The sequence below is a fragment of the Dreissena polymorpha genome, chromosome 3 (genome assembly GCF_020536995.1).
Source record: "Dreissena polymorpha isolate Duluth1 chromosome 3, UMN_Dpol_1.0, whole genome shotgun sequence".
Lineage (NCBI taxonomy): Eukaryota > Metazoa > Mollusca > Bivalvia > Myida > Dreissenidae > Dreissena > Dreissena polymorpha.
Genome location: NC_068357.1, coordinates 130329809 through 130356060, shown reverse-complemented (window position 1 = coordinate 130356060; position 26252 = coordinate 130329809). Strand labels below are relative to the sequence as shown.

The 26252-nt window shown below is 35.3% G+C and overlaps 1 protein-coding gene across 5 annotated transcripts in view; it reads left to right on the top strand.

Annotated features, from left to right (window-relative positions):
- The window catches only part of LOC127871452 (E3 ubiquitin-protein ligase CHFR-like), a 51824-nt gene that overhangs the window by 11941 nt on the left and 13631 nt on the right, over positions 1 to 26252 (top strand). For 4 of the 5 annotated variants that reach the window (XM_052414397.1, XM_052414395.1, XM_052414394.1 and 1 more), the window contains exons 8-18: positions 1181 to 1256; positions 6113 to 6191; positions 8855 to 8919; positions 10026 to 10213; positions 10911 to 10987; positions 11649 to 11753; positions 17726 to 17890; positions 18468 to 18551; positions 22163 to 22233; positions 22885 to 22972; positions 24789 to 24905. In XM_052414397.1, coding sequence (XP_052270357.1) covers positions 1181 to 1256; positions 6113 to 6191; positions 8855 to 8919; positions 10026 to 10213; positions 10911 to 10987; positions 11649 to 11753; positions 17726 to 17890; positions 18468 to 18551; positions 22163 to 22233; positions 22885 to 22972; positions 24789 to 24905 — 1115 coding nt within the window. Of the gene's footprint in view, positions 1 to 1180; positions 1257 to 6112; positions 6192 to 8854; positions 8920 to 10025; positions 10214 to 10910; positions 10988 to 11648; positions 11754 to 17725; positions 17891 to 18467; positions 18552 to 22162; positions 22234 to 22884; positions 23087 to 24788; positions 24906 to 26252 lie in introns of those variants that run through there. The other variant, XR_008045344.1, reaches the window with a different exon arrangement.

The window sequence follows — 26252 nt, the reverse complement described above, 5'->3', positions numbered from 1 at the left end:
CTTGTTTATGTATGTCATAAGTGAAACCTCAAGATATTTAGCTAATATTTGGTATGTGAGTCCACCTACATGACCTACAAATGAAGTGTAAAATTCGTTGTGGTCTGTTGTTTTTTTTATGAAGATACTGATCTATGGGCAGTAATAAGCTTTAAAGGGAGGTAATCACTTTGCAGGTACGTGTCATTTTGACAAGGAAATTAATTATTTTCTGGATGATTTTTATGCAATGCTTTCAGATACATGTATTGAGCTGATTTTTGGTATGCAAGGCTATAAAGTCATACATGCCCTAATGATGAAGTGTGAAATTCTTTCCGGTCTGTTTACTTTTGGTGTAGTTATGAGCATTGGACTCAGAAATTTTACTATAATAGCCGTTTTCTGGATGTTTTTTAAGCAACACTTACAGAAATTGAGCTGATTTTTGGTATGTGAGTCTACCTACATAACCTACAGATGAAGTGTGAAATTTGTTCCGGTCCATTGATTTTTGGCAAAGTTAAGGGACTTGGAATTATATTTTTTTCTATAATAACCATTTTCTGGAGGTTTTTAAGGCAACACTTTCAGATATTGAGCTCATTTTTGGTATGTTAGTCTACCTACATGAGCTTCATACTAAGTGTGAAATTCGTTCCAGTCTATTGATTTTTGTCTAAGTTATGGGCCTTGGGCTGAGAATTTTATCCATATTTAAACTTTTTTCTGAATGTTTTTTATTCAACGTTTTCAGATATTGAGCTGATTTTTGGTATTTGAGTTTATCAACATTACTTACAGATGAAGTGAGAATTTTCGTTTTGGTACATTGATTTTTGAGTAAGTTATGGGCCTTGTTTTCTCTAAAATAGCTGTTTTACAAACACAGCTCTTGTTTTTATATAACCCTGTGTTTGTAATGATATTTTGGCTGAGTTTAGAAAGGATTTGGTCCATGAAACACCTGATGACAAGGGTTGGGCAGTTTTCCATACATGTCTTCAGTAAAATTTTGTTTGCCCAATCAGCATGTCATTCAATCAGATTATGTGTGACTATGGGTCTGAGAAAAAGCAAGGTCAGAAGCAACATTAATGTAACAAACATCTCAAAAGCTGCCCAAAACAGATCAGTTTCTATAGTCTCAGGTAAGGGACTTACAAATCTTGGTACTCTTGTTTATCATTTCATTCTACAGCTTGCAGCCATGTCTTCACTCTTTCTGTGCGGGCTGCTACTCTGAATGGATGTCAAGGTCACAGGAATGTCCATCCGTAAGTGGCTTAGCTTTCATGCACTTATCATTCAGTGCATCAAATATTGCAATTTTAATGCTCTCCTTCAAATAAGGCAACATTTTGCAATCGGTGTCTGCGTCTGTGTTTCCTTCATATGTCATTTGTGTAGAAACCCTGTCCCTTCCTCATAGGGCAAGGTATTTCTAAGAGTTCAAAGTTCCAATTTGGTTATTAAAGAGCTTTAAAAGTCCTTTCTTAAACCTTACTTTGCCATGTAGTGATGGATTTAAAAAATAATTTTCCACACACTTAAACTAATGAAGACATGTCCTATGTAACACCCGTATCCCTACCTCAGGGTCCAGGTCACACTGAGAGGTCAAAGGTCGAATTGGCCATTAAACATCTTGTAAGTTTCTTAATGTAGAGAATTGGGTAGGTATCAAAATCTTATGGCCATCTTTAAAGAAGGTTGGGTTCTTTGCTTAGCACCTGTCAGTCAGGCAGTTGGTTGGTCCGTCCATAGACCAATATTTCCATATGATACATGTTTATATAGAAAGCTGTGACATACAACCATGCAAAAAAATTATACAATGGTTATATAAGCGGAGAAGATGCCTATCAGATTTAAGAAGAATGGGTGAAAAGTCAAGGTCACAGTGGTGTGGGATATTTATTATATTTATACAATTGTCAGTTTGAGGACCTTTGAAACCTATAATAATATTGAGCTGACTACAAAAAAGAATGGTTCAACACTAAATGAGCATCAGGAATTGTACAGATATATTACAGTACAGCCGTTTCTAAATGAGTTCAGCTATTAAAATTAAAAATTGTGTGTTTGCAAAAGAAACACTGTGCAGTCATTTACCCGTAGTTACCTCTTTTTATGTCCCCCACTATAGTAGTGGGGGACATATTGTTTTTGCCCTGTCTGTTGGTTGGTTGGTCTGTTGGTCTGTTTGCGCCAACTTTAACATTTTGCAATAACTTTTTCTATATTGAATATAGCAACTTGATATTTGGCATGCATGTGTATCTCATAGAGCTGCACATTTTGAGTGGTGAAAGGTCAAGGTCATCCTTCAAGGTCAGAGGTCAAATATATGTGCCCAAAATCGCTCATTTTATGAATACTTTTGCAATATTGAAGATAACAACTTGATATTGGGCATGCATGTGTATCTCATGGAGCTGCACATTTTGAGTAGTGAAAGGTCAAGGTCATCCTTCAAGGTCAGAGGTCAAATATATAAGGCCCAAATCGCTTATTTTATTAATACATTTGCAATATTGAACATAGCAACTTGATATTTGGCAGGCATGTGTATCTCATGGAGCTGCACATTTTGATTGGTGAAAGGTAAAGGTCAAGGTCATCCTTCAAGGTCAGAGGTCAAATATATGTGGCCCAAATCGCTTATTTTATGAATACTTTTGCAATATTGAAGATAGCAACTTGATATTTGGCATGCATGTGTATCTCATGGATCTGCACATTTTGAGTGGTGAAGGGTCAAGGTCATCCTTCAAGGTCAAACGTCATATAGGGGGACATTGTGTTTCACAAACACATCTTGTTAAGCTTTAATAATACTTTGGTTGACTCAAATTTTTAGCTCACCAAGGTTATCTCCTATAATAAATGACTATATTTTATACTGTTGGATTTTATCCGAATTCATTCTATAAGCGTTAATCCAGTGAATCATCACACATGTGTTTTTACAATTGCATTAAAGCTGTATAACAAGGCAGTTAACTGTTTTAAATCCACACAAATTACAATTTTCTTTATTTTGGTAAATGGCATGTTTACCGGTTAAAGTCATTGGTTTAAAGATTTCACAGTTGCAATGATCATAGAAAGGAAATACCGGTAAGAGTTGTTTTTGTATCTTTTTTTGTATGATGTCATTTAGAACCAATTATGATAATCAGTACCCCGGTATGCTTTTGAAACCAGCGTTTTGTTAATTAATGCCAATTGATATATTCTGATGCTAAATGTATTGTTCAAAACTTGTGTGCAACAGATATGCTGTATTTTGCTCTTGCCTTCTTTAAAGGGACAGTCAACCACGAATGACGAAAAAAGAAAAGTTCTAAAATACTGTATTTTTTTTTGCAATTATTAGTTTTTATTGATTAAAATATCACAACTGGTATATTGCATTACTTGAAAAAAGTTCATGTTTTCAGTATATTCGGTAATAAAATTTTGCGATGTGAAATCAAAAGTACATCGCGAAAATAGGTGACAACGATATACACACTATGAATAACGCAAGTAGATTGATCATTTTATATATAAAATATATTCATTTCACTACGCATGCACAATTTGCATTCCTGGATTTACCACGTGACGATGATGATCAATCTACTGGCGTTATTTATAGTTAACTGGTAGTTAACTGGTACACATACCCAGTAAAATTTATTACCGAATATACTTAAAATATGAAAACTTAACAACTTTTGTCAAGTAATGTAATATACCAGTTGTGATATTTTTATCAATATAAACTAAAAGTTGTCAAAAAATATGTTTTTTTACAACTTTTATTTTCTTCGTCGTCGTGGTTGACAGTCCCTTTAAAGAGATTGAAGACAACAATTCAAGAAATAACAAAAATATAATAATTTAAACAGTTTCTTTTTGTTCAAAAATATATAGAGGATATTTGTTGGATTCGGTGGATTATTTAATTCACGAGTGATCATAGAAAATAATATTTTCACGAGTGGCGCAGGGGGTATATAGTTTTTGCAATGTCCGTCTGTCAGTCTTTCTGTCAGTCTGTCACACTTTTCATGTCCGCTCTCTAATTCAAATAGTTTTCATCCGATCTTTACCAAACTTGGTCAGAAGTTGTATCAAGACAATATCTAGGTCAAGATCGAATATGGGTCATGCCGGGTCAAAAACTAGGTCACGGGGTCACTTAGTGCATTTCAAGGATTAAGCATGGTGTCCACTCTCTAATTGAAGTAGTTTTCATCTGATCTTTACCAAACTTGGTCAGAAGTTTTATCAAGACAATATCTAGGACAAGTTCGATTATGGGTCATGCCGGGTCAAAAACTAGGTCATGGGGTCACTTAGTGCATTTCAAGGATTAAGCATGGTGTCCACTCTCTAGTTTATGTGGCTTTCTGATTTATTTTGATATTTTAAGACATTTTATGTCTCCGAAGGAGGGCATATAGTGATATAGTCTGTCCGTCACACTTTGCGTTTAGATTTTGAAAAATGCTCATAATTTCTATGTCGCTCCAGATAGCAATTTCATATTTGGCTTGCATGTGTATATGGACAAGGCCTTTCCATACGCTCACAAAACTGTGACCTTGACCTTGAACTTAGGGTCCGCGTTTAGGTTTTGAAATCTGCGCTTAGGTTTCGAAAAAAGCTCATAACTGCTACCAAGCATTTATAGGGGCCATAAGTCATCCTATGGTGACAGCTCTTGTTTTTCACAGGTGATATACATTGTTAAAGAGTTTTACTAAAGAATTTTGCTGGGATAATGACATCATTTTGTCAAAAAAAATTACCTCATTTCACAGTAAACAGTGAAAATTATAGATAATTTTCACTGTTAATTTTCACTGTTTGAAACGGTGAAATTATCAGTTTTAATTCACTGATATTTCTCTATAAACCATAAGCATAAATTTCTTTTTTCAAACTATGGTCATCATGAGGAAGGTGATGTTATGGACAGAAATATTGACCCATCATTTCAAGATGGTACAATATCATGTTATCTCTGAATTGATTTTACACTGTCCTTTGGGGATATTTTTTACTAAATACATTGTTCTTATTATGCCCCCCTTCGAAGAAGAGGTGGAATATTGTTTTGCACATGTCGGTCCGTTTGACATGACTCACAGATGACCCCTATTGATTTTCAGGTCACTAGGTCAAAGGTCAAGGTCACAGTGACTTGAAATAGAAAAATGTTTTCCTGGTGATAACTCAAGAACGCTTACGCCTAGGATCATGAAACTTCATAGGTACATTGATCATGACTGGCAGATGATCCCTATTGATTTTCAGGCCACTAGGTCAAAGGTCAAGGTCACAGTGTCCCGAAATAGTAAAATGGTTTCCAGATGATAACTCAAGAATGCTTACGCCTAGAATCATTAAACTAAATAGGTACATTGATCATGACTGGCAGATGACCCCTATTAATTTTCAGGTCACTAGGTGAAAGGTCAAGGTCACAGTGACTCGAAACAGTAAAATGGTTTCCTGATAATAACTCAAGAATAATTAGGCCTAGGATCATGAAACTTAATAGGTACATTGTTCATGACTGGCAGATGACCCCTATCGACTTTCGGGTCATTAGGTCAAAGGTCAAGGTCACAGTGACAAAAAATGTATTCACACAATGGCTGCTACTACAAAACACAGCCCATATGGGGGGCATGCATGTTTTACAAACAGCCCTTGTTTGTTTTTAAGTGTCTGAAAAGAAACAATAATTATGGTTAAAAATGTATTTAACAATGTATTGATTTTCATCGTTTTTTGTTTTTTATTGAAGTTCAGGGACATCATTAAAAGTGAATGCATATTAATGGGGGGGGGGGGGGCATTTTATTCTTACAAACATTTCTTGTTTGAAACTCTTTTAGTTATAAATTTGGTATATTTGCCATTTATAGATGTGGTATGTGTTGTTCCAAAGTAATCCAAGCTGACACACTGGTTTTATGTAGATGTCTCCTCTCACTATAAATATGTTTGTTTAAAGTGCTACCCTAGATTTGTCTGTGCAAACTAGATATGCAGCAAGTCCGGTTTTCCCTCAATATGCGTCATTGACATTGGTGTTAATGTATTCCCCTGTATATGTTTCTTGCAGTGTAGGAAGAAGGTGGAGCGAATCAACAAGAACCACATTGTGAATAATCTTATAGAAGCATACCTGAAGGAACACCCTGGTATTGTTAACCAGGTTTTCCGAAGGAAAAAACTGGTTATTAGATTGGCGAATGCGGGCGGGCTGGCTGGCTGGCGGGCTGGCGGAACAAGCTTGTCCGGGCCATAACTTTGTCGTTCATTGTGAGATTTTAAAATCATTTGGCACATTTGTTAACCATCATTAGACGGTGTGTCGCGCGAAAAAAATACGTCAATATCTCCAAGGTCAAGGTCACACTTTGAGTTCAAAGGTAAAAAATAGCCATAAATGAGCTTGTCTGGGCTATAACTATGTCATTCATTATGAGATTTTAATATCATTTGGCACGTTTGTTCACCATCATGGGACGGTGTGTCGCACGAAAGAATCACGTCAATATCTCCAATGTAAAGGTCGCCACGACTAAAAATAGATTTATTTTAAAACAAACTTACAAAGGGGGTTAATTTTGTTTGTTCATTTCAAAAGTTCAGTTTGAGTTGTCTCCCTTTATCAGATATTTTTTCACAATGAAAACCTGGTTTTGTGACAATTTTGTCCCTTGTTTCATATAGTCTTATAAATTTGGGAGCATTGGCTTACTGTTCTTTGTAACACATATTAGAAGTATATTTTTATGTCCCCCACCACTATAGTGGGGGACATATTGTTTTTGCCCTGTCTGTTGGTTGGTTGGTTTGTGTGTTTGGCAATGCTCCAACTTTAACATTTTGCCATTTGGCATGCATGTGTATCTCATGGAGCTGCACATTTTGAGTGGTGAAAGGTCAAGGTCATTCATCAAGGTCAAATGTCAAATATATAGCTTCAAAGCGGCACAGAAGGGGACTTAGTGGTTCTGACAAACACATATCTTGTTTATACCTCCTCTTATAATTTTACTTTGATTACTTTTATTAATAGTTTATGCTAGGCTTTTAAAGTTAAACTGGATGTTGCCTACTATCATCAACATAAGATTCATTAGTGTCCTATTAGTGTGTGTTCTGTATTGTCAAGACATGTTGCTGTCAGCTTTCATGCATCTGTCTTTAAGTGTTTCTGTCTTACTTATCAGAAATAAAGACCCCAACCATTAGCAAAGGCCAAGTTCAAACTTAGGGGTCAGCGGTCAATTATGGGCACTATGCAGCTTAGCCCATCAGAAACTGTGTCATTCATCAAGCAATTTTTCAGTAACATCACAGAAATGTTCAGCATATGGTGTGCCACACCAAAGACTTGTGTTCATAGCTCAAAGATAAAGATCAAACTTTAAGTTGAATTCTTTAATTGATAGTGATTTATGTAAGTTGTCAAGCTTGTTTTCCATCCATAGTTTGAGCCTGTACACTTACACTCACGCATTGTTGACAACATTATCCATTTTTGTCAATTCGCTCAAACCTTAATATCCCCCGCCAGAGGCAGAGGGATATTGTTTTGGAGTTGTCTGTCCGGCTGTCCGTCCGTCCGGCACTTTTGTGTCTGGAGCCATATCTTGGAAGTGCTTTGGCGGATTTCATTGAAAGTTCATATGAGTATATATATGCATAAGAGGATGATGCACGCCAAATGGCATTGTACACCATCTGTTGAAAACAGAGTTATGGCCCTTTGTATATTGAAAAAAATGCTTTTTACTATAGGCACTTTTGTGTCCGGAGCCATATCTTGAAAGTGCTTTGGCGGATTTCATTGAAACTTGGTATGAGTATATATATATGGATAAGAGGATGATGCACACCAAATGACATTGTACACCATCTGTTAATTACAGAGTAATGGCCCTTTGTATCTTGAAAAAAATCTTTTTTCAGTGTCAAATATAAACCTTTTGTGTCAAGAAGCATATGGGATATCAATACAACGAATTTGCTTGTTTAACTTTAGATTCCTATGGAAAACGTTCTATAACTTTAATAAAAATACATTATTGGCACCTTTTAATTAAAGATTTAATGAATACAAATTAGTTTCAAATGTCCTGAAGATTAAAAGAGTCCAGACAATCTAGTTAGGTGTTAACTTTAATAATCAGTTAACTGAGAACTGACTATTTGTGCAACAGATTAATATTTTGGAAAGATGAACAATCATTAAATAAATATATGTAATATAATTTGTACATAGATGAACAATTATTTAATAAATATGTTTGTAATATAATTTAAATAGAATAAACTATTTTTGTGGTAAGAAAATATGCATAATTATTGTGACATACGATGTAAACTTAATCTAGCAAGTATCAAGCTATAAACATGTGCAATAGCATTTTGAAAACAGTAGGATATACTCTTATCTGCATTAAATTACAAAACTTAGAGTTACTTAAAAAAAGTATAGAATTAGTTCGAAGAAGGTGAAGAATGAAAGGATAACCTTATGCAGCTTATTAAACTTAAATACTTAAACATAAATGCTGTTTCTTCTTTTTTGAATGCTTTGAAAGAAAAATATTGAAAAAAAGTTTTGAGGAACTCAACATATGTGACACTGCAATAGTAAATTTAAAAGACTTACATGGGTACACAAATGGTTTTTTTTTGTTTCCATCAGGTTTTATTTTCACATAATTTGGTTAAACATGTAATTTGCACCGGTAAATAAAAATATTTTTTGATTGGAATATAACTTGAATTCTTCAATTAAAATGAGCTTTTATGTATTTGTAAATAAAAGGTAATGTATTCTTTTCAGCTAAAAGAAGACCCGCTGAAGACATAGTAGAGCTCAACAAGAAAAACAAGATAACAAATGACATGGTTAGTTAAAAGAAACAAAAGGATAGTTGAAGTCAGTAATCTAGAATTGCATGAAATTTGTTCAAACATTCAGCTAAAATTATTTGCTTAAATAAACAGTTTTCAAAAAAACTTATTCATGATCTTAATAATTTAACAGCTATTAAAATCATTGAAGAAATACAATTATTTACAATAACACATTCAGTCTTGTCTGTTGTCTCTGTCTGGACTGTCTTTAAAACAGTCTGTAGATCTGTGTTATTTAAAATTGCAACACAGTAGAAGGGAGTATACTGCCTTCATCATAGACTTCTTTCTTGTCCTTTATAGTGGCTGAAGTTTTGCCAATTTTTGAACGGACCATATAACATGAAATAATAACATCTAACTGAATAAAACCTTACACTTGGGTAGGAAGGGAAGGTGGGGGGAATATCACTGCAGTATCAAGCTAGTGAGTACAGTTGTAACGTTTTACTCTATTGTAAGGTTGGTTAAACTTGTCCTTTAGAGTAGTACAGTTGGATTAAAAACTGTCCGTCCATCTGTCCGTCCGTCTGTCGGTCCGTCTGTCCGTCTTTCTGTCACACTTTGTGTTTAGGTTTCGAAAAATGCTCATAACTTCTATGTCCCTTGAGATGTAACCTTCATATTTGGTATGCATGTGTATATGGACAAGACTCTTCCATACTTACAAAAATTTTGACTCCTTTGACCTTTAACTTAGTGTCCGCGTTTAGGTTTCGAAATCTGCGTTTAGGTTTCGAAAAATGCTCATAACTTCTATGTCCCATGAGATATAACCTTCATATTTGGTATGAATGTGTATATGGACAAGGCCTTTCCATACGCACACAAATTTTAACCCATGTGACCTTGACCTTGATCTTAGGGTCTGCGTTTAGGTTTGGAAATTTGCGTTTAGGTTTCGAAAAATGCTCATAATTTCTATCAAGCTTTTATAGGGGGCATATGTCATCCTATGGTGACAGCTCTTGTTATTCAGTACAGTTGAGGTCACATGCCATTCTGTTTTACAGTTGGTGTAACTTGTATCTCTGTAGTACAAATGGTTTTACTTGTTATCAAGAACAGTTGATTTAACTTTCTTTCTGTTTTCACAGCTCTACCCTAAGAATCAAATAAGAAACAATGAGGACAGCAGTGACTACAGTGACACTGATGATGATAGTGATGATGACAATTATGATGGTCCCGCTGCACCCCATGGGCTATTTTTCCATGCCCCTGTCATAGCTCCACCTGCGCCTGTACTGTATGGGTTTGGAACACCGGTCTTTGGAGTAAATAGGTAGCATGTCTTACCTTGTCATGTTCATGTAACATTTCTGGCAGCTTGTTCTTTTGTCAAGACCTGTGTGTGTGTTTAAGTTGACCTAGTTCTAATTTCATATATGTCTAGTTGTTTATGCCCCCGGATCAAAAGATCAGGGGCATATTGTTTTTGGCCTGTCTGTCTGTCATTCATTGTGTGTGTCCCAAAACTTTAACTTTGGTAAAAGTATTGCAATAACTTTTGCATAATTGAATATAGCAACTTGATATCTGGCATGCATGTGTATCTCATGGAGCTGCATATTTTGAGTGGTGAAAGGTCAAGGTCATTCTTCAAGGTCAAAGGTCAAATATATGGCTTCAAAGCGACGCAATAGGGGGCATTGTGTTTCTGACAAACACATCTCTTGTTTATTGTTAGTTTATGACACTGGACAAGTTATGCCCCAAAATGAGCAACATCAAAACAAGGTTTTGTTTAATATTTTACTTTCTGTAAGATAAAACTTCCTGGAAACCCTGCATTGAAAATTAGATATCCTTAATAAAATTATTAACCAAAATTGGCCTACCAAAACAACATAGATATATTGCAAAATTGAGAACTCTGTTAATGCTGCACCACAGATTTTGGGTCAAACCTTTTGATATACTAGTTTTTAAATTTAACTTAAATTATTAAAGCCATAAGATGTTTTTGCTGTTATTTTAAGAGCATTCAAGACTGTCTGCAGACAGTGTCCTGATTACAAAGATCCAAATGGAGGAAATAGTGGGGATGACAAAAATGGTAAAACTTGTTCAACTGTGTTGTGCGTTTGATTAAAAAAGAAATGCTTATTCACACAATTGAATCATAGTTGTACATCATATACAGTCAAATTGTATTTATAATATAGTTAAGTTAATACCAAATGATGAGGTGCTGTTAACAACAGCATTGGTCTGATTGTTTTGATTCCTTAATTAGTTCTCTACCCGTTACACCTGTAGGGGACTATAGAACTGCTGAAGTTACCTGGTTGAAACTTGGTATACTTATAAAGGGAAATATCATAATAGTGCATAATATCTTATTACAAGAGGTCAAATGAACTTAAGCTGTAACTAAAAAAATAACAACACTTTAAAATGTAGACGTCTGAAGACAAATAAAACATGTGGCAAAATTTTTAGATATTACAAATCATCAAACAATGGATTTTACACTGCTTTTTAAGGGACAGTAGTCATTCTTTTCTTTGCATAATACAGGTATTAAAGAGATTTACTTTAATGGTTAAAAACATGTTAGAAAAATCTAACGCAAACAAAACCACAATTCTTTAATATACTCTCATAAAACATTTGTGATCCTCAATTTAAGTAATTATTGCTGGAGCTTATGTATAGAAAAAAATTCTAAAAGCTTCATGGGATACTTTTTTATTAATTTGTTTTATTTAATTTAGTTTGTGATAAGACCAGTCTGACTAATAAAGGGAACCAGAATGGAGAGGGCAATCCTGGAAATGGAACAGAAGGGGGGCCAGCCGCAGGGCCGTCTGAGCCAGCAGGTAACCATGGTATTCAGACAGATACTAACACTCCATCAGCTCCTTTTTATGTCCCCCACCACTATAGTGGGGCACATATTGTTTTTTCCCTGTCTGTTGGTTGGTTTGTGTGTTTGTTTGCTCCAACTTTAACATTTGCCATAACTTTTGCAATATTGAAGATAGCAACTTCATATTTGGCATGCATGTGTATGTCATGGAGCTTCACATTTTGAGTGGTAAAAAGTCGAGGTCAAGGTCATCCTTAAAGGTCAAAGGTCAAATATAAGGGTCAAAATTGCTCATTTAATGTACACTTTTGCAATATTGAAGATAGCAACTTGATATTTAGCATGCATGTGTATCTCATGGAGCTGCACATTTTGAGTGGTGAAAGATCAAGGTCATCCTTCAAGGTCAAAGGTCAAATATATGACTTGTTGCTGTTACTTTTATTCATTTAGGTACTTTTCTTTACTGGCAGGCATGCCAGCAAAGGAGGTGGGGGCACATGCTGACCCACGGCCTTTCCCCCAATCTGACCCACATGTTAATGCACTATTTATGATCTTGGTTATAAATACATGTACAAGATTAAAATTTGTACACAAATGTGTGTGACCCTTGTCTGATCATTATGGCTTATCCAAGAAAAGCACCGCGTAAGTTTTTCCAGCTGATCCCAGATTGTAGACACTGACATGTTTAGTGTCATTTTCAGATCATTATCAGCAAGGGTACGCAAATACTGCGCGGTATTGAAGGTGTAGCATGGGGGGCACTAGGAATTTGCAGTTTCACAGTTGACACCAAGTTGATCTAAATGGTGCTTCATGCCACCACTTTTGGAACTCACTACCACCGCCCTTTTCATCATTCATCTGAATAACTTGATAATGTGCTACTAGAAGGTTGTGTTTTTGGTTATGGTTAACAAACGTATTCTAAATATAGTAATGGTAATAAAATATTTTATATTCTCTGTTTCAATTTGGCTATAGCTATGAATAAGTAAAATTGAAATTTAGTTATTTGATATTTCCAGAGGTCGTCTATATATGCTTAAAGGGACTTACTCACAGTTTGGCAATATAATTTTTTGAGAAAAATTTATAATAGATGCATAACAAAAGTAAGCATTATTTTAAGTACTTTATACTGTTTAAGATATTTATTCTTGCCTTCGTCTACACGAATTATAATCAAAATTATAAAAAATTAAGTGCATGTTACAATTTTGCTCGTTGATGTGGAAAATATAAACACAGTCCATTTTGTTAACATCAGCCAGTCAAACCACATACCACCATTTTGCTCGTTGATTTAGAAAATATAAGTACAGTCCATTTTGTTAACATCAGCCAGTCAAACCACATACCACCATTCTCAATGAAAGCTGTAAACTCAACACATCACATCATGAGAAAAACTCACTGATCTTGAGATGGATGATAGAATATTACACTAACCCATGATATAGTCTATTATTCTCTGATGATAGAATACTACACTAACCCATGATATAGTCTATTATTCTCTGATGATAGAATACTACACTAACCCATGATATAGTCTATTATTCTCTGATGATAGAATACTACACTAACCCATGATATAGTCTATTATTCTCTGATGATAGAATATTACACTAACCCATGATATAGTCTATTATTCTCTGATGATAGAATACTACACTAACCCATGATATAGTCTATTATTCTCTGATGATAGAATATTACACTAACCCATGATATAGTCTATTATTCTCTGATGATAGAATACTACACTAACCCATGATATAGTCTATTATTCTCTGATGATAGAATACTACACTAACCCATGATATAGTCTATTATTCTCTGATGATAGAATACTACACTAACCCATGATATAGTCTATTATTCTCTGATGATAGAATATTACACTAACCCATGATATAGTCTATTATTCTCTGATGATAGAATATTACACTAACCCATGATATAGTCTATTATTCTCTGATGATAGAATACTACACTAACCCATGATATAGTCTATTATTCTCTGATGATAGAATACTACACTAACCCATGATATAGTCTATTATTCTCTGATGATAGAATATTACACTAACCCATGATATAGTCTATTATTCTCTGATGATAGAATACTACACTAACCCATGATATAGTCTATTATTCTCTGATGATATAATACTACACTAACCCATGATATAGTCTATTATTCTCTGATGATAGAATACTACACTAACCCATGATATAGTCTATTATTCTCTGATGATAGAATATTACACTAACCCATGATATAGTCTATTATTCTCTGATGATAGAATACTACACTAACCCATGATATAGTCTATTATTCTCTGATGATAGAATACTACACTAACCCATGATATAGTCTATTATTCTCTGATGATAGAATGCTACACTAACCCATGATATAGTCTATTATTCTCTGATGATAAAATATTACACTAACCTATGATATAGTCTATTATTCTCTGATGATAGAATACTACACTAACCCATGATATAGTCTATTATTCTCTGATGATAGAATACTACACTAACCCATGATATAGTCTATTATTCTCTGATGATAGAATACTACACTAACCCATGATATAGTCTATTATTCTCTGATGATAAAATACTACACTAACCCATGATATAGTCTATTATTCTCTGATGATAGAATACTACACTAACCCATGATATAGTCTATTATTCTCTGATGATTGAATACTACACTAACCCATGATATAGTCTATTATTCTCTGATGATAGAATACTACACTAACCCATGATATAGTCTATTATTCTCTGATGATAGAATACTACACTAACCCATGATATAGTCTATTATTCTCTGATGATAGAATACTACACTAACCCATGATATAGTCTATTATTCTCTGATGATAGAATACTACACTAACCCATGATATAGTCTATTATTCTCTGATGATAGAATACTACACTAACCCATGATATAGTCTATTATTCTCTGATGATAGAATATTACACTAACCCATGATATAGTCTATTATTCTCTGGTTGTTCCTAGCAAGAGCAACAATCTTCAATTTTGTAAAGTATTTGCTAGTTTCACTGACAGAAATAATAGGTGGTGTTTCTGGGCTATCATCTTCATCATCACCGGTCTTTGTCCGTCGTCCGTCCGTCCGTCCGTTAACATTTGTTCGTAAACACTCTAGAGGCCACATTTATTGTCCGATCTTCATGAAACTTGGTCAGAAGCTTCATCCCAATGAAATCTCGGTCGAGTTCGACACTGGGTCATGCCGGGTCAAAAACTAGGTCGCTAGGTCAAAAAAAAGAAAAATCTTGTAAACACATTTCATGCCAAATCTTCATGTAACTTTGTCAAAATGTTTGTCTTAATGATATGTTGGTTGAGTTCAAAAGTGGTTCTGGTCAGTTGAAAAACATGGCCGCCAGTGGGCAGGGCAGTTTTCCTTGTTTGGCTATAGAGAAACCTTGTAAACACTCTGGAAGTCACAATTTTTGCCCAAACATTGGTTTTATTGATTTCTTGGACGAGTTCAAAAATGGTCTAGATCGGGGTCTAGATCGGGGAAAAAACATGGCCGCCAGTGTGCGGGGCATTTTTCTCTATATGTATATAGTGAAAACATGTCAACACTCTAGAAGTCACATTTTTGGCCCAATTTTCATGAAGTTTTGTCAGAACTTTTGTTTCCTAGATACGTGAGTTAAGTTTGACAATGGTTCAGTTCTGTTGAAAAACATGGTTGCAAGGGGGACAGGGCAGTTTTCCTTAAATTTATATAGTAAAAAGGCTTGCAAACAATCATGAATTTAGGTCATGTAACATGTGAGACAACTCTTCTAAATATTGCATATAAGTTTACATTAGTTTCTCCCCTTTGATTATATATGTTTTCATAATAATACAGTGTAGTTGTGTTTCATTTATGTGTTAATTGTTATTCGAGGTTGGATGTTTTTATGCCCCCTTTCGAAGAAATCATATAGTGATCGGACTGTCCGTCAGTCCGTCCGTCTGTCTGTCCGTCCGTCTTTCCGTCACACTTTGCATTAAGGTTTCCAAAAATGCTCATAACCTCTATCTCCCTTGAGATATAACCTTCATATTTGGTATGCATGTGTATATGGACAAGGCCTTTCCATACGCACACACATTTTGACCCCTGTGACCTTGACCTTGAAGTGAGGGTCCGTGTTTTGGTTTCGAAATCTGCGTTTAGGTTTCGAAAAATGCTATAACTTCTATCAAAGCGTTTATAGGCGGCATATGTCATCCTATGGTGACAGCTCTTGTTTTTAGCTCACTTGATTGCTCAGGTGAGCTTTTGTGACTGGTCTTTGTCCGTCGTCCGTCCACATTTGTTTGTAAACACTCTAGAGGCCACATTCATTGTCCGACCTTCATGAAACTTGGTAAGAAGATTTGTCCCAATGATATCTTGATCGAGTTTGAAACTGGGTAATGCTGGGTCAAAAACTAGGTCACTAGGTCATAAAAAAGAAAAAGCTTGTAAACACTGTACAAGTCACATTTAATGCCCAATCTCCATGTAACTTCGTCTATATGTCTGTCTTAATGATATGTTGGTTGAGTTCAAAAGTGGTTCCGGTCCATTGAAAAACATGGTTGCCAGTGGGCGGGGCAGTTTTCCTTATATGGCTCTAGAGAAACCTTGTAAACCCTTGAGAAGTCACAACTTTTGCCCAATCATCATGAAAGTTAATCAAAACATTGGTTTTATTGATATGTTGCACAAGTTTGAAAATGGTCCAGATCGGTGAAAAAACATGGCCGCCAGTGGGCGGGGCATTTTTCTCTTTATGTATAAAGTGAAAACATGTGAACACTCTAGAAGTCACATTTTTTGCCCAATTTTCATGAAATTTGGTCAGAACATCTGTTTCCTTGATACGAGAGTTGAGAAATGGTTCCAGTCAGTTGAATAACATGGCTGCTGGGGGGGGGGGGGCAGTTTTCTTATATTTATATAGTAAAAAAAAGCTTGTGAACACTAGAAGTCACATTTTTTGCCCAATCATCATGAAACTTGGTGAATAGATTTGTTTTATATATATATCTCAGATGAGTTTGCAAATGGTTTCGATGGGTCAATAAACATGGCTGCCAGGGGGGTGGGGCAGTTTTCCTTATGTGATTATATAGAGAGAAACCTTGTGATCGAACACTATAGAAGTCACATTTTTTGCCTAATCATTGTGAAACTTAGTCAATACATTGGTTTTATTGATTTCTTGGACAAGTTGGAAAATGGCTCAGATCGGTGAAACACACTTTTTAGCTCACCTGATTACGCAGGTGAGGTTTTAGGATTGGTCTTTGTCCTCTGTCTGTCCGTCCACATTTGGTTTGTAAACACTCTAGCATTCACATTTCTCAAGCATTCTTTATCAAAGTTGCTGAAAGATCTCAGTCAAGTTTGATAATGAGCAAAATCACATAATTAATGCCATAATTATTGCCCTTAGATTGTCCAAATTTTTATTATATTATACAAAATCCTTGTAAGCCAAGTTTGATGTTTGGTAAGGGGGGGTCAACTCAAAATATAGGTCACCATTTCAAATCTTACAAAAACAGAAACACTCCTTATGCCAGAGTTTTGGTTCAATAATGATGAAACTTGACCAGGATGTTTGTCTGGTCAATATCTAGGTCAAGTTTGACATTAGGTAAAGATTAAATGAACCAACTCCTCTCAGGTGAGCGAACTAGGGCCATCTTTGCCCTCTTGTTTTAAAATTTGAGGAAATCTTAATACAACTTAACACATTTATTAAAGCCCACAATAAACTATTAAAAAAATGGTTTTCTGCACCAGTGTGTGTTGTATTACTTTATTATTAACGGTAAATGTATGTAACTAAGAGTTCAAAATCCGAAATCATGTTATTTGAATTTAAGCTCATGGTTACTCATGATTGCATGTTGTACATCAGGTGATGGTAAGGCAATCAATGCCGATGTCAAGCAGTGTCCTGACCCCCCAGCTCATGTGTGCCCTATCAACCAGAACCACGTGCTGTGCCAGTGCTGCCTGCAACCCATGCCTGACTTCAGGGTGCACTGGCCCCACCTGGGCGTGGAGAAACGACCACAGCAATGTTAGCATGGGGCTGGAGTTGGTTTTTATCATGAACATATTTTACATCAAACTAAAACTTACCTAAATACATATTACTTAAAATAAACTATATATTATTCATCATTATTGATGATATCAAATACTGTTGAGAACATTTAAGCCCGCAAATAAAGTTTTAGAGGTAGTTATTTTAGAGTCAATCTGTCTTGAGGTCAGTCATACTGCATAAAATGTTATAAATTTTTGGAACCAACTATTTTTCACATTTCTGTAGTGATTAATTTGAAATGCACCATTAAGTGTAGATATGACAGACAACAGTGCCTACCCATTCCTGATTTATTTCCACTTTAACATAACTGCTGAAGCTTTGTGGGGGTACTAGTCATGTTTGTGACAAAGCTCTAGTAAGATTTGTTGGTATTTTATTGGTTAATGTTCCAAAAACCATAAAAAAGGATTATTAAGAAATTAGAAAAACTTTAAAATTTAAGGTTTTATTTGGTTAAATCAACTTTATCATTCATTACCAGAAAAGAGTTTCTTTCACCCCAATTGTTTCTTCTCAATGCCTCCCTCATTCCATGTGTATACAGGTGCCATGTGTTACCGCGCCTACTGCCACGCATACTGGGGATGTAGAAAGCAGGACTGCTTGGGATGCCTTAATGTGTTCAGAGGTCAGTACTGAGAGAAGCACCCTGGGTACACAGTGATTTAAAACATTATGTCAGACCTCAGTTTATGATGTTAAAATTCACACCCAAATTACTAGCTCCCATTTAGTCATATAATTCTTTTCCAATGTGATATTGTATTTTTACCTAAATATTATTATGCCCCCCTTCGAAGAAGTGGGGTTATATTGCTTTGCTGGATGTCGGTCTGTGTGTCTGTTGGTAGACCAGTTCGTTTCTGATCAATAACTCGTCAACAAATTGATGGATTGGCTTGATACTTAATATGTGCACTGGCCTTGGACAGTAGATGACCCGTATTGAAATTGGTGTCACTAGGTCAAAGGTCAAGGTAATTGTCACAATAAGTGTGAAAATCGTTTCCGATCAATGACTCATCAATGAATTGACCGATTGGCTTGATACTTCACATGTGCATAGGTCTTGGACAGTAGATGACCCATATTGAAATTGGGGTTACTAGGTTAAAAGTCAAGGTCACTGTCACAATAAGTATGAAAATTGTTTCCAATCAATAACACACCAACAAATTGATGATTGGCTTGATACTTCACATGTGCATTGGCCTTGGACAGTAGATGACCCCTATTGAAATTGGGATCACTTGGTCAAAGGTCAAGGTCGCTGTCACAAGTGTGAAAATCGTTTCTGATCAATAACTGATGAACAAATTGACCGATTGGCTTCATACTTCACATGTGCATTGGCCGTGGACAGCAGATGACCCCTGATAAATTTATTGTCACTAGGTAAAAGGTCAAGGTCACTGTCACAATAAGTGTGAAAATTGTGTCCGATCAATAACTCGTCAACAAATCGAGCGATTGGCTTGATACTTTCCATGTTTAATGGCATTGGACAGTAGATGACCCCTATTGAAATTGGGCCACTAGATCAAAGTTCATGGTCACTGTCAGGATGAGTGGGAAAATCGTTTCTGATGAATAACTCATCAACAAATTGACCGATTGGCTTGATACTTCCCATGTGCATTGGCCTTGGACATTATATGACCCCTATTAAAATTGGGGTCACTAGGTCAAAGGTCAAGATCACTGTCTCAATAAGTATACAAATTGTTTGTGATCAATAACTCGTCAATAAATTTAAGGATTGGCTCGATACTTTACATGTGCAATGGCCTTGGACAGTAGATTACCCCTATTGAAATTTGGGTCACTATTTTAGAGCCTTGTTTGGGGAGCATATGTCTGCGACCGCGGAACTCTTGTTAAGGTTTCTTTGGCCCATGACTTCATAACACATACAGATTGCATGTTTATTATAGAGGCGTGTGTTATTGTCCCCTACTGGTTTCACCGGAGGGGACTTACGGTTTGCGCTCTGTGTGTCCATCTGTCCGTCAGTCTGTCACACTTTTCTGGATCCTGCTATAACTTTAAAAGTTCTTCATATTTTTTCATGAAACTTGAAACATGGAAAGATGACAACATGGAGATTATGCACTTCCTTTCATTTTGTTCCTACGTCAAGAATTCTGGTTGCTATGGCAACAAATAAACTAGAAATACTGCTGAAAATGGTGGATCCTGCACACTTTTCTGGATCCTGCAATAACTCTTAAAAGTTCTTAATATTTTTTCATGAAACTTGAAACATGGATAGATGGCAATATGGACATTATGCAGGTCATTTCATTTTCTTCCTACGTCAAAAAATCTGGTTGCTATGGCAACAAATAAAAAAAAATCTGACAATGGTGGAGCCGGTAGGGGACATATATTGCTTGGCAATAGTCTTGTTTCTCCTAAATTTGGTTTGAAAATGAATTTGATAGTCTGTCTCATTTCTATTGTTTTATGCTCAACTTGTTTGAGCTCAATTCTTAACCAAATAGTCATGGCTAAACTAGTCCGCCAAATATTGGTTTTGGCGTTCATATGTGATTATGGCAATTGTGTGTGTGCTAATCAACCTCATACCTTGATGCATACCTTGTTATCCCCACGCTTTTTGAAAAGCGTGGGGATATTGTGGTTATCTCCGCCGTCTGTCTGTCTTTCCGTCCGTCTGTCCTGGCCACTATTATCTCCTACACTATTAGCACTAGAACCTTGAAACTTCCACACTTGGTAGCTATGAGCATATGTGCGATGGTGCACTATTCGGAATTTTGATCTGACCCCTGGGTCAAAAGTTATGGGGGTTGGGTCAGAGATTTTCGCTCATTTTTATGCCCCTGGTAGGGTGGCATATAGCAGTTGAACTGTCCATCAGTATGTCAGTCAGTATGTCAGTCTGTCCATATATCCGGAAAAAAAACTTTAACGTTGGCCATAACTTTTGCAATATTGAAGATAGCAACTTGATATTTGGCATGCATGTGTATCTCATGAAGCTGCACATTTTGAGTATTGGAAGTTCAAGGTCAAGGTCATCCTTCAAGGTCAAAGGTAGAAAAAACAAAAAAACATTTTTTTTCAAAGAGGAGTTCTCATGAAGCTGCACATTTTGAGTGGTGGAAGTTCAAGATCATTTGTCAAGGTCAAAGGTAAAAAAAAAAGAAAAAATAAATTCAAAGCGGCACAATCGGGAGCATTGTGTTTCTGAGGAACACATCTCTTGTTTTAGGTTATTTTACTATAATTTCTTCATTTCTACACTGATTGTCTTCAAATTGATACTAAACCTCTCTTATGACAATACGATAAATCTCAACTATGCATGTCCACATAACCAACCCTGGGGCGCCACGCCCACCCAAAATTGCCTTTTACTATAATTTCTTCATTTCTACACCGATTCACTTCAAATTGATACTGAACCTCTCTTATGACAATACAGTCAATCTCAGCTATACATGGTCCCATTACCAACCCTGGGGCCCCGCCCACATAGGCCACGCCCACCCAAAATTGCCTTTTACTATAATTTCTTCATTTCTACACCGATTCACTTCAAATTTATACTGAACCTCTCTTATGACAATACACTTAATCTCAACTATGCATGGCCCCATTACCAACCCTGGGGCGCCCCGCCCACATAGGCCACGCCCACCCAAAATTGCTTTTTACTATAATTTCTTCATTTATAAACTGATTCACTTCAAATTGATACTGAACCTCTTTTATGACAATACAGTCAATCTCAACTATGCATGGCCCCATTACCAGACTCGGGGCGCCCTGCCCTCATTGGCCACGCCCACCCAAAATTGCCTTTTACTATAATTTCTTCATTTCTACACTGATTTACCTCAAATTGATACTGAACCTCTCTAATGACAATACGGTCAATCTCAACTATGTATGGCCCCATTACCAACCCTGGGGCGCCCCTGGGTCAAACATGCGGCCAGGGGATACGTGTCGGCCTCTGCCGCGTCATTTATAGTTTTAGAAGTAATAAAATTCAACTAAATTAATTGGAAAAAAGATGAAAATCCAGTTTCTACGCATGGTCACATTTCTTCTTTTAACTTTTACATACTTGTATTGTATTACAATAACATATGTTCAAAATCAAATATGTTTTTGTTGTCAGGCTACAGACAGAAATGTGCATCAAAGCTGAAAAAAAGACGAGCACATTGTGTTGGTACAGATGTTGTTATTATTTGTTTGTTTCAGACATGAACTTTGGTAGGAAAGCCTTGAATGGCCTCATACTGGACAACCAAGTAGAATCAGATATATTCAGGGTACTAATAGTTTTACTGGACTGTCAATTGTGTTAATGGACATTTTGTGTATTCATATTTTATTGTTAAATAATAATAATGTTAATTTGTACTAAAAATGTACCAATTATGATATGTGTGGCAATATTGTTAGTGAAACAGTATCTCGAATTGAAGAAAAACTAGCTTAAAATACATGTTTGATGGCATGATTGAGGAATGTATCAACAGATTCTTACAAATAAAAAAATATAATTTTCAAATATACTCCAAAGAACTGTAATAACATTAACTTTTGCTAGGTAACTGACATTAAATAATATATGCTTTCCATCAATTTATTATTGTCCCCTACCCGTTTCACCGGAGGGGACTTATGGTTTGCGCTCTGTGCGTCTGTGAGTCTGTCTGTGAGTCTATCTGTCTGTCACACTTTTCTGGATCATGCGATAACTTTAAGAATTCTTCATATTTTTTCATGAAACTTGAAACATGGATAGATGGCAATATGGGCATTATGCACTTCATTTCATTTTGTTCCTATGTCAAAAATTTTGGTTGCTATGGCAACAAATAAAAAAAAATCTGAAAATGTTGGAAATTTCTGACAATGGTGGAGCCGGTAGGGGACATATATTGCTTGGCAATACTCTTGTTCTATCTGTTTTTCAGGACTATATAGACTCCAAAGGCCTATCAGTAAAGGATGTACTACAGGAGTGTTGTCGGAAACTAGAAGCCGGTGTCTTCACGGTTATTGGTAGGTCGAAAGACCATGGATCAGATTGAACAAGTCCGTGGAAAGTTCAAATTAATATAGTTGTGTGCAAAAGATGCATGTGAATTTTTCTTGCTGTCAACAAAGCATATACCGGTACTTAGTTTATAAGTTCTTTCTTGCTGTCTACAAATCAAATACTTAGTTTATATGTTCTTTTTTGCTGGCAACAAATCATATAACAAGTTATAAGTTCTTTCTTGCTGGCAACAAATCATATACTTAGTTTATAAGTTTTTTCTTGCTGTCAACAATCATATGCTTAGTTTATAAGTTCTTTCTTGCTGTCAACAAACCATATACTTAGTTTATAATTTTTTTCTAGCTGTCAACAATCATATGCTTAGTTTATAAGTTCTTTCTTAATGTCAACAAATCATATACTTAGTTTATAAGTTCTTTCTTGCTGTCAACAAATCATATGCTTAGTTTATAAGTTCTTTCTTGCTGTCAACAAATCATATAACAAGTCCATTAGACTAGTTGTTTCTCGCTGTCAATGTATCGTATAACTTGTTGATGACCTTTTTCTTTTTGTAAAAAAATCATATAAATAGTTCATATAGAGAATACTAGGTCTCTGCGGAATAAAGCGAAGTTTATTTTGCAAGGCTTAGAACATCTGAACCACGAGACTTGGCGAGTGGTTCATATTTTCAGGCCGAGCAAAAATAAACTTCGCTTTATTCGGTACCGACCTAGTATTCGATATATCCCATCAATTTTTTTAGTCGTCAATTATTTCTTTAAAAATAGAATAGGAAAATAGAACTAATGGTACGCGGAAAATCCCAAAGTTATTTTAAGCAAACATTGTTTTATAATTTTATTCGTCCCGAGCCTAATATATTACAAAAAGATCAGTCACTAACCTGTTTTTCTATTTATCATGCATCTACGTCCCGGATTTGTAAGAAATAATAATAAAAAATACTAAAAAACTGCAGCTTTAGCGGGAAAGAATATGACTTTTGTCGTTTGACGTGTTAATAATGACGTCATGAGTACGCGCACTTAATATTTGTAAACAATGTTTTTCGCTGTTTGTGTTGCATTTAGTGTTTAAAATATATTACATCTTGGTATCAAATTGTTTGTTTTGTTGAATCTGATTCGATTTTACTAAAATGATTACTTTATAGTTGATTCCGAGTAATATGACTATAAGAGTCCGCCGCGCGTGACAGCTATATTTCAGAATTGCCGAAATAAAGGAAAATATATTCCACAGTGGTTTATTTTGACAATGCACGTCTGATGATGGGATAAAAGTTATTTCTTGCTGTCATACACTCATATGCTGTCACTATTTTCATATTATTAGTAATATGACAAAAATTAGTTCTTTCTTGTTAGTTCATAACTTCTTTCTTACTTTCAACAAATCAATTAAATTATTCATAAGTTTTTCATTTTGTTATCATATAATATAACTAGACTAGTTCATAAGTTCTTTCTTGTTGTAAACAAATAATGTAACTAGTTCATAAGTTCTTTTCTTGATGTCAACATATCAAATAACAAATTCATAAGCTCTATTGGTTATTTGTTGCTTTCAACAAAAACATATTACTAGCATATAATTTCTATCTAGCTGTCAACATTTCATATGGCAAGTTTTAAAGTTCTTTCTTGCTGGCAAGTTATAATAAAAATAGTTCATAAGTTTTTTCTTTTTTTCAACATTTTATATTACTCGTGAATTTGTATTTTTGCTGTTGACAAATCATATAACTAGTTCATACTTTTTATCTTGCTGTCAACAAATCTAGTTCAAAAGTTATTTTGTGCATCACAGCTCAAGGCACCCACCAGTTCAGGACAGAGACTGCAGTGTGCTATGCCTGCGGTCTAGCCTCATTCAAACAGCTTGCATTGCAATACCGGAAATCGATCAAAAAGGAAGATCTACCTGGTAACATGAATTGTGAAGTTTGAATCATTTTATGAAACACAACTCAATAAAGTAAATGGTTGCATCATACTTGTATGGTCATAATCAGTATGCTTTTTATAAAAGTATAAAATATGTTTATGATTTCTACAATATCATGTTTATAAGGTACCTAAAGGATTAAAATTGTGTATACTGTGTATGAAATTGTAATAATTAGAAGCAAATTATCCCCTGCCAAAGGCGGAGGGATATAGAATGTCCACCCGTCAGTCTGTCATTCGAGAAATCTGTCTGTCTGTCACAAAACTTTTCTTGGCTATATCTCAAAATCTATATAAGATATCGACATGAAACTTCATATCAATGAGGAGAAGTGCCATGCACAAGAATGATAACCCTACACTTTCTTAAATTAGAATTATTGCCCATTGTTGTTTTTGTATTGTGTAACTTTTTAGGGCTATATCTTAGATACGCTATGGGCGTATAGATATCAATGAGGAGAATTGCAAATCATAAAAACAATTACCCTCCACTTAAATATTCGTTAGGACTAAACCATAAATCAGAGATTTGCACCTGTCCATAAACAAACTTTATTTGGTTTGGGATTTCAATTCAACAACTTTGCTAGTTTGTATGTATTTCAATGTGACATCAAACCAAATATGATTTTAGCTGGACTATTCATCAAATAGTCAGAGCTATACTAATCATCCAAATCTTGGTGTCTGGGTTGCCATCTGTATAATGCTCTGGGTAAGGTAAATGTGTAACACCTACATATTACTGTTTCTATTACAGAAATTCAGTTGAAACGTCTCACGTATGTAAGGGGTCATTCTGTTACGTCACTGACCAAGTTCCATAACACTGATCTACAATTCTAATTGATTATTGTGTACTTAAGAATATAGCACTCTTGTTAAGATTTGGATCCTCTGTCACAGTTAATCAGTGTTTCCCTTTTTTCATGAAGGGCTGCTAATTAAGGTATTCCCTGACCAAGATCTTCTCTGGTAGAATATGGATCTTGGTAGCGACACTCCATATTGGCCTGAAGGAAACCTTGCTTGGTTGCAAATTAATTAAATTCACCTACATCAGTTGGTAAAAATTGTAAAACATAATTTCTTTACAGGGTTATGTTTATTGTTTAACTTCTGATTGTTTTTCATTAAATTTACATATACTTTATTACCACCACAGATGCTAAATTTCAAACGTTTGTCATTAGGTCAGCTGACAGAAAATGTAAATTATGCTATCAAAGTGTAAAATAGCTTACAGCACTGTCTTGGGACAGCTTTAAAATAATAAACCAATCCAGTGTGTCCCAAAAGTAAACATGTAATACTGTCAATA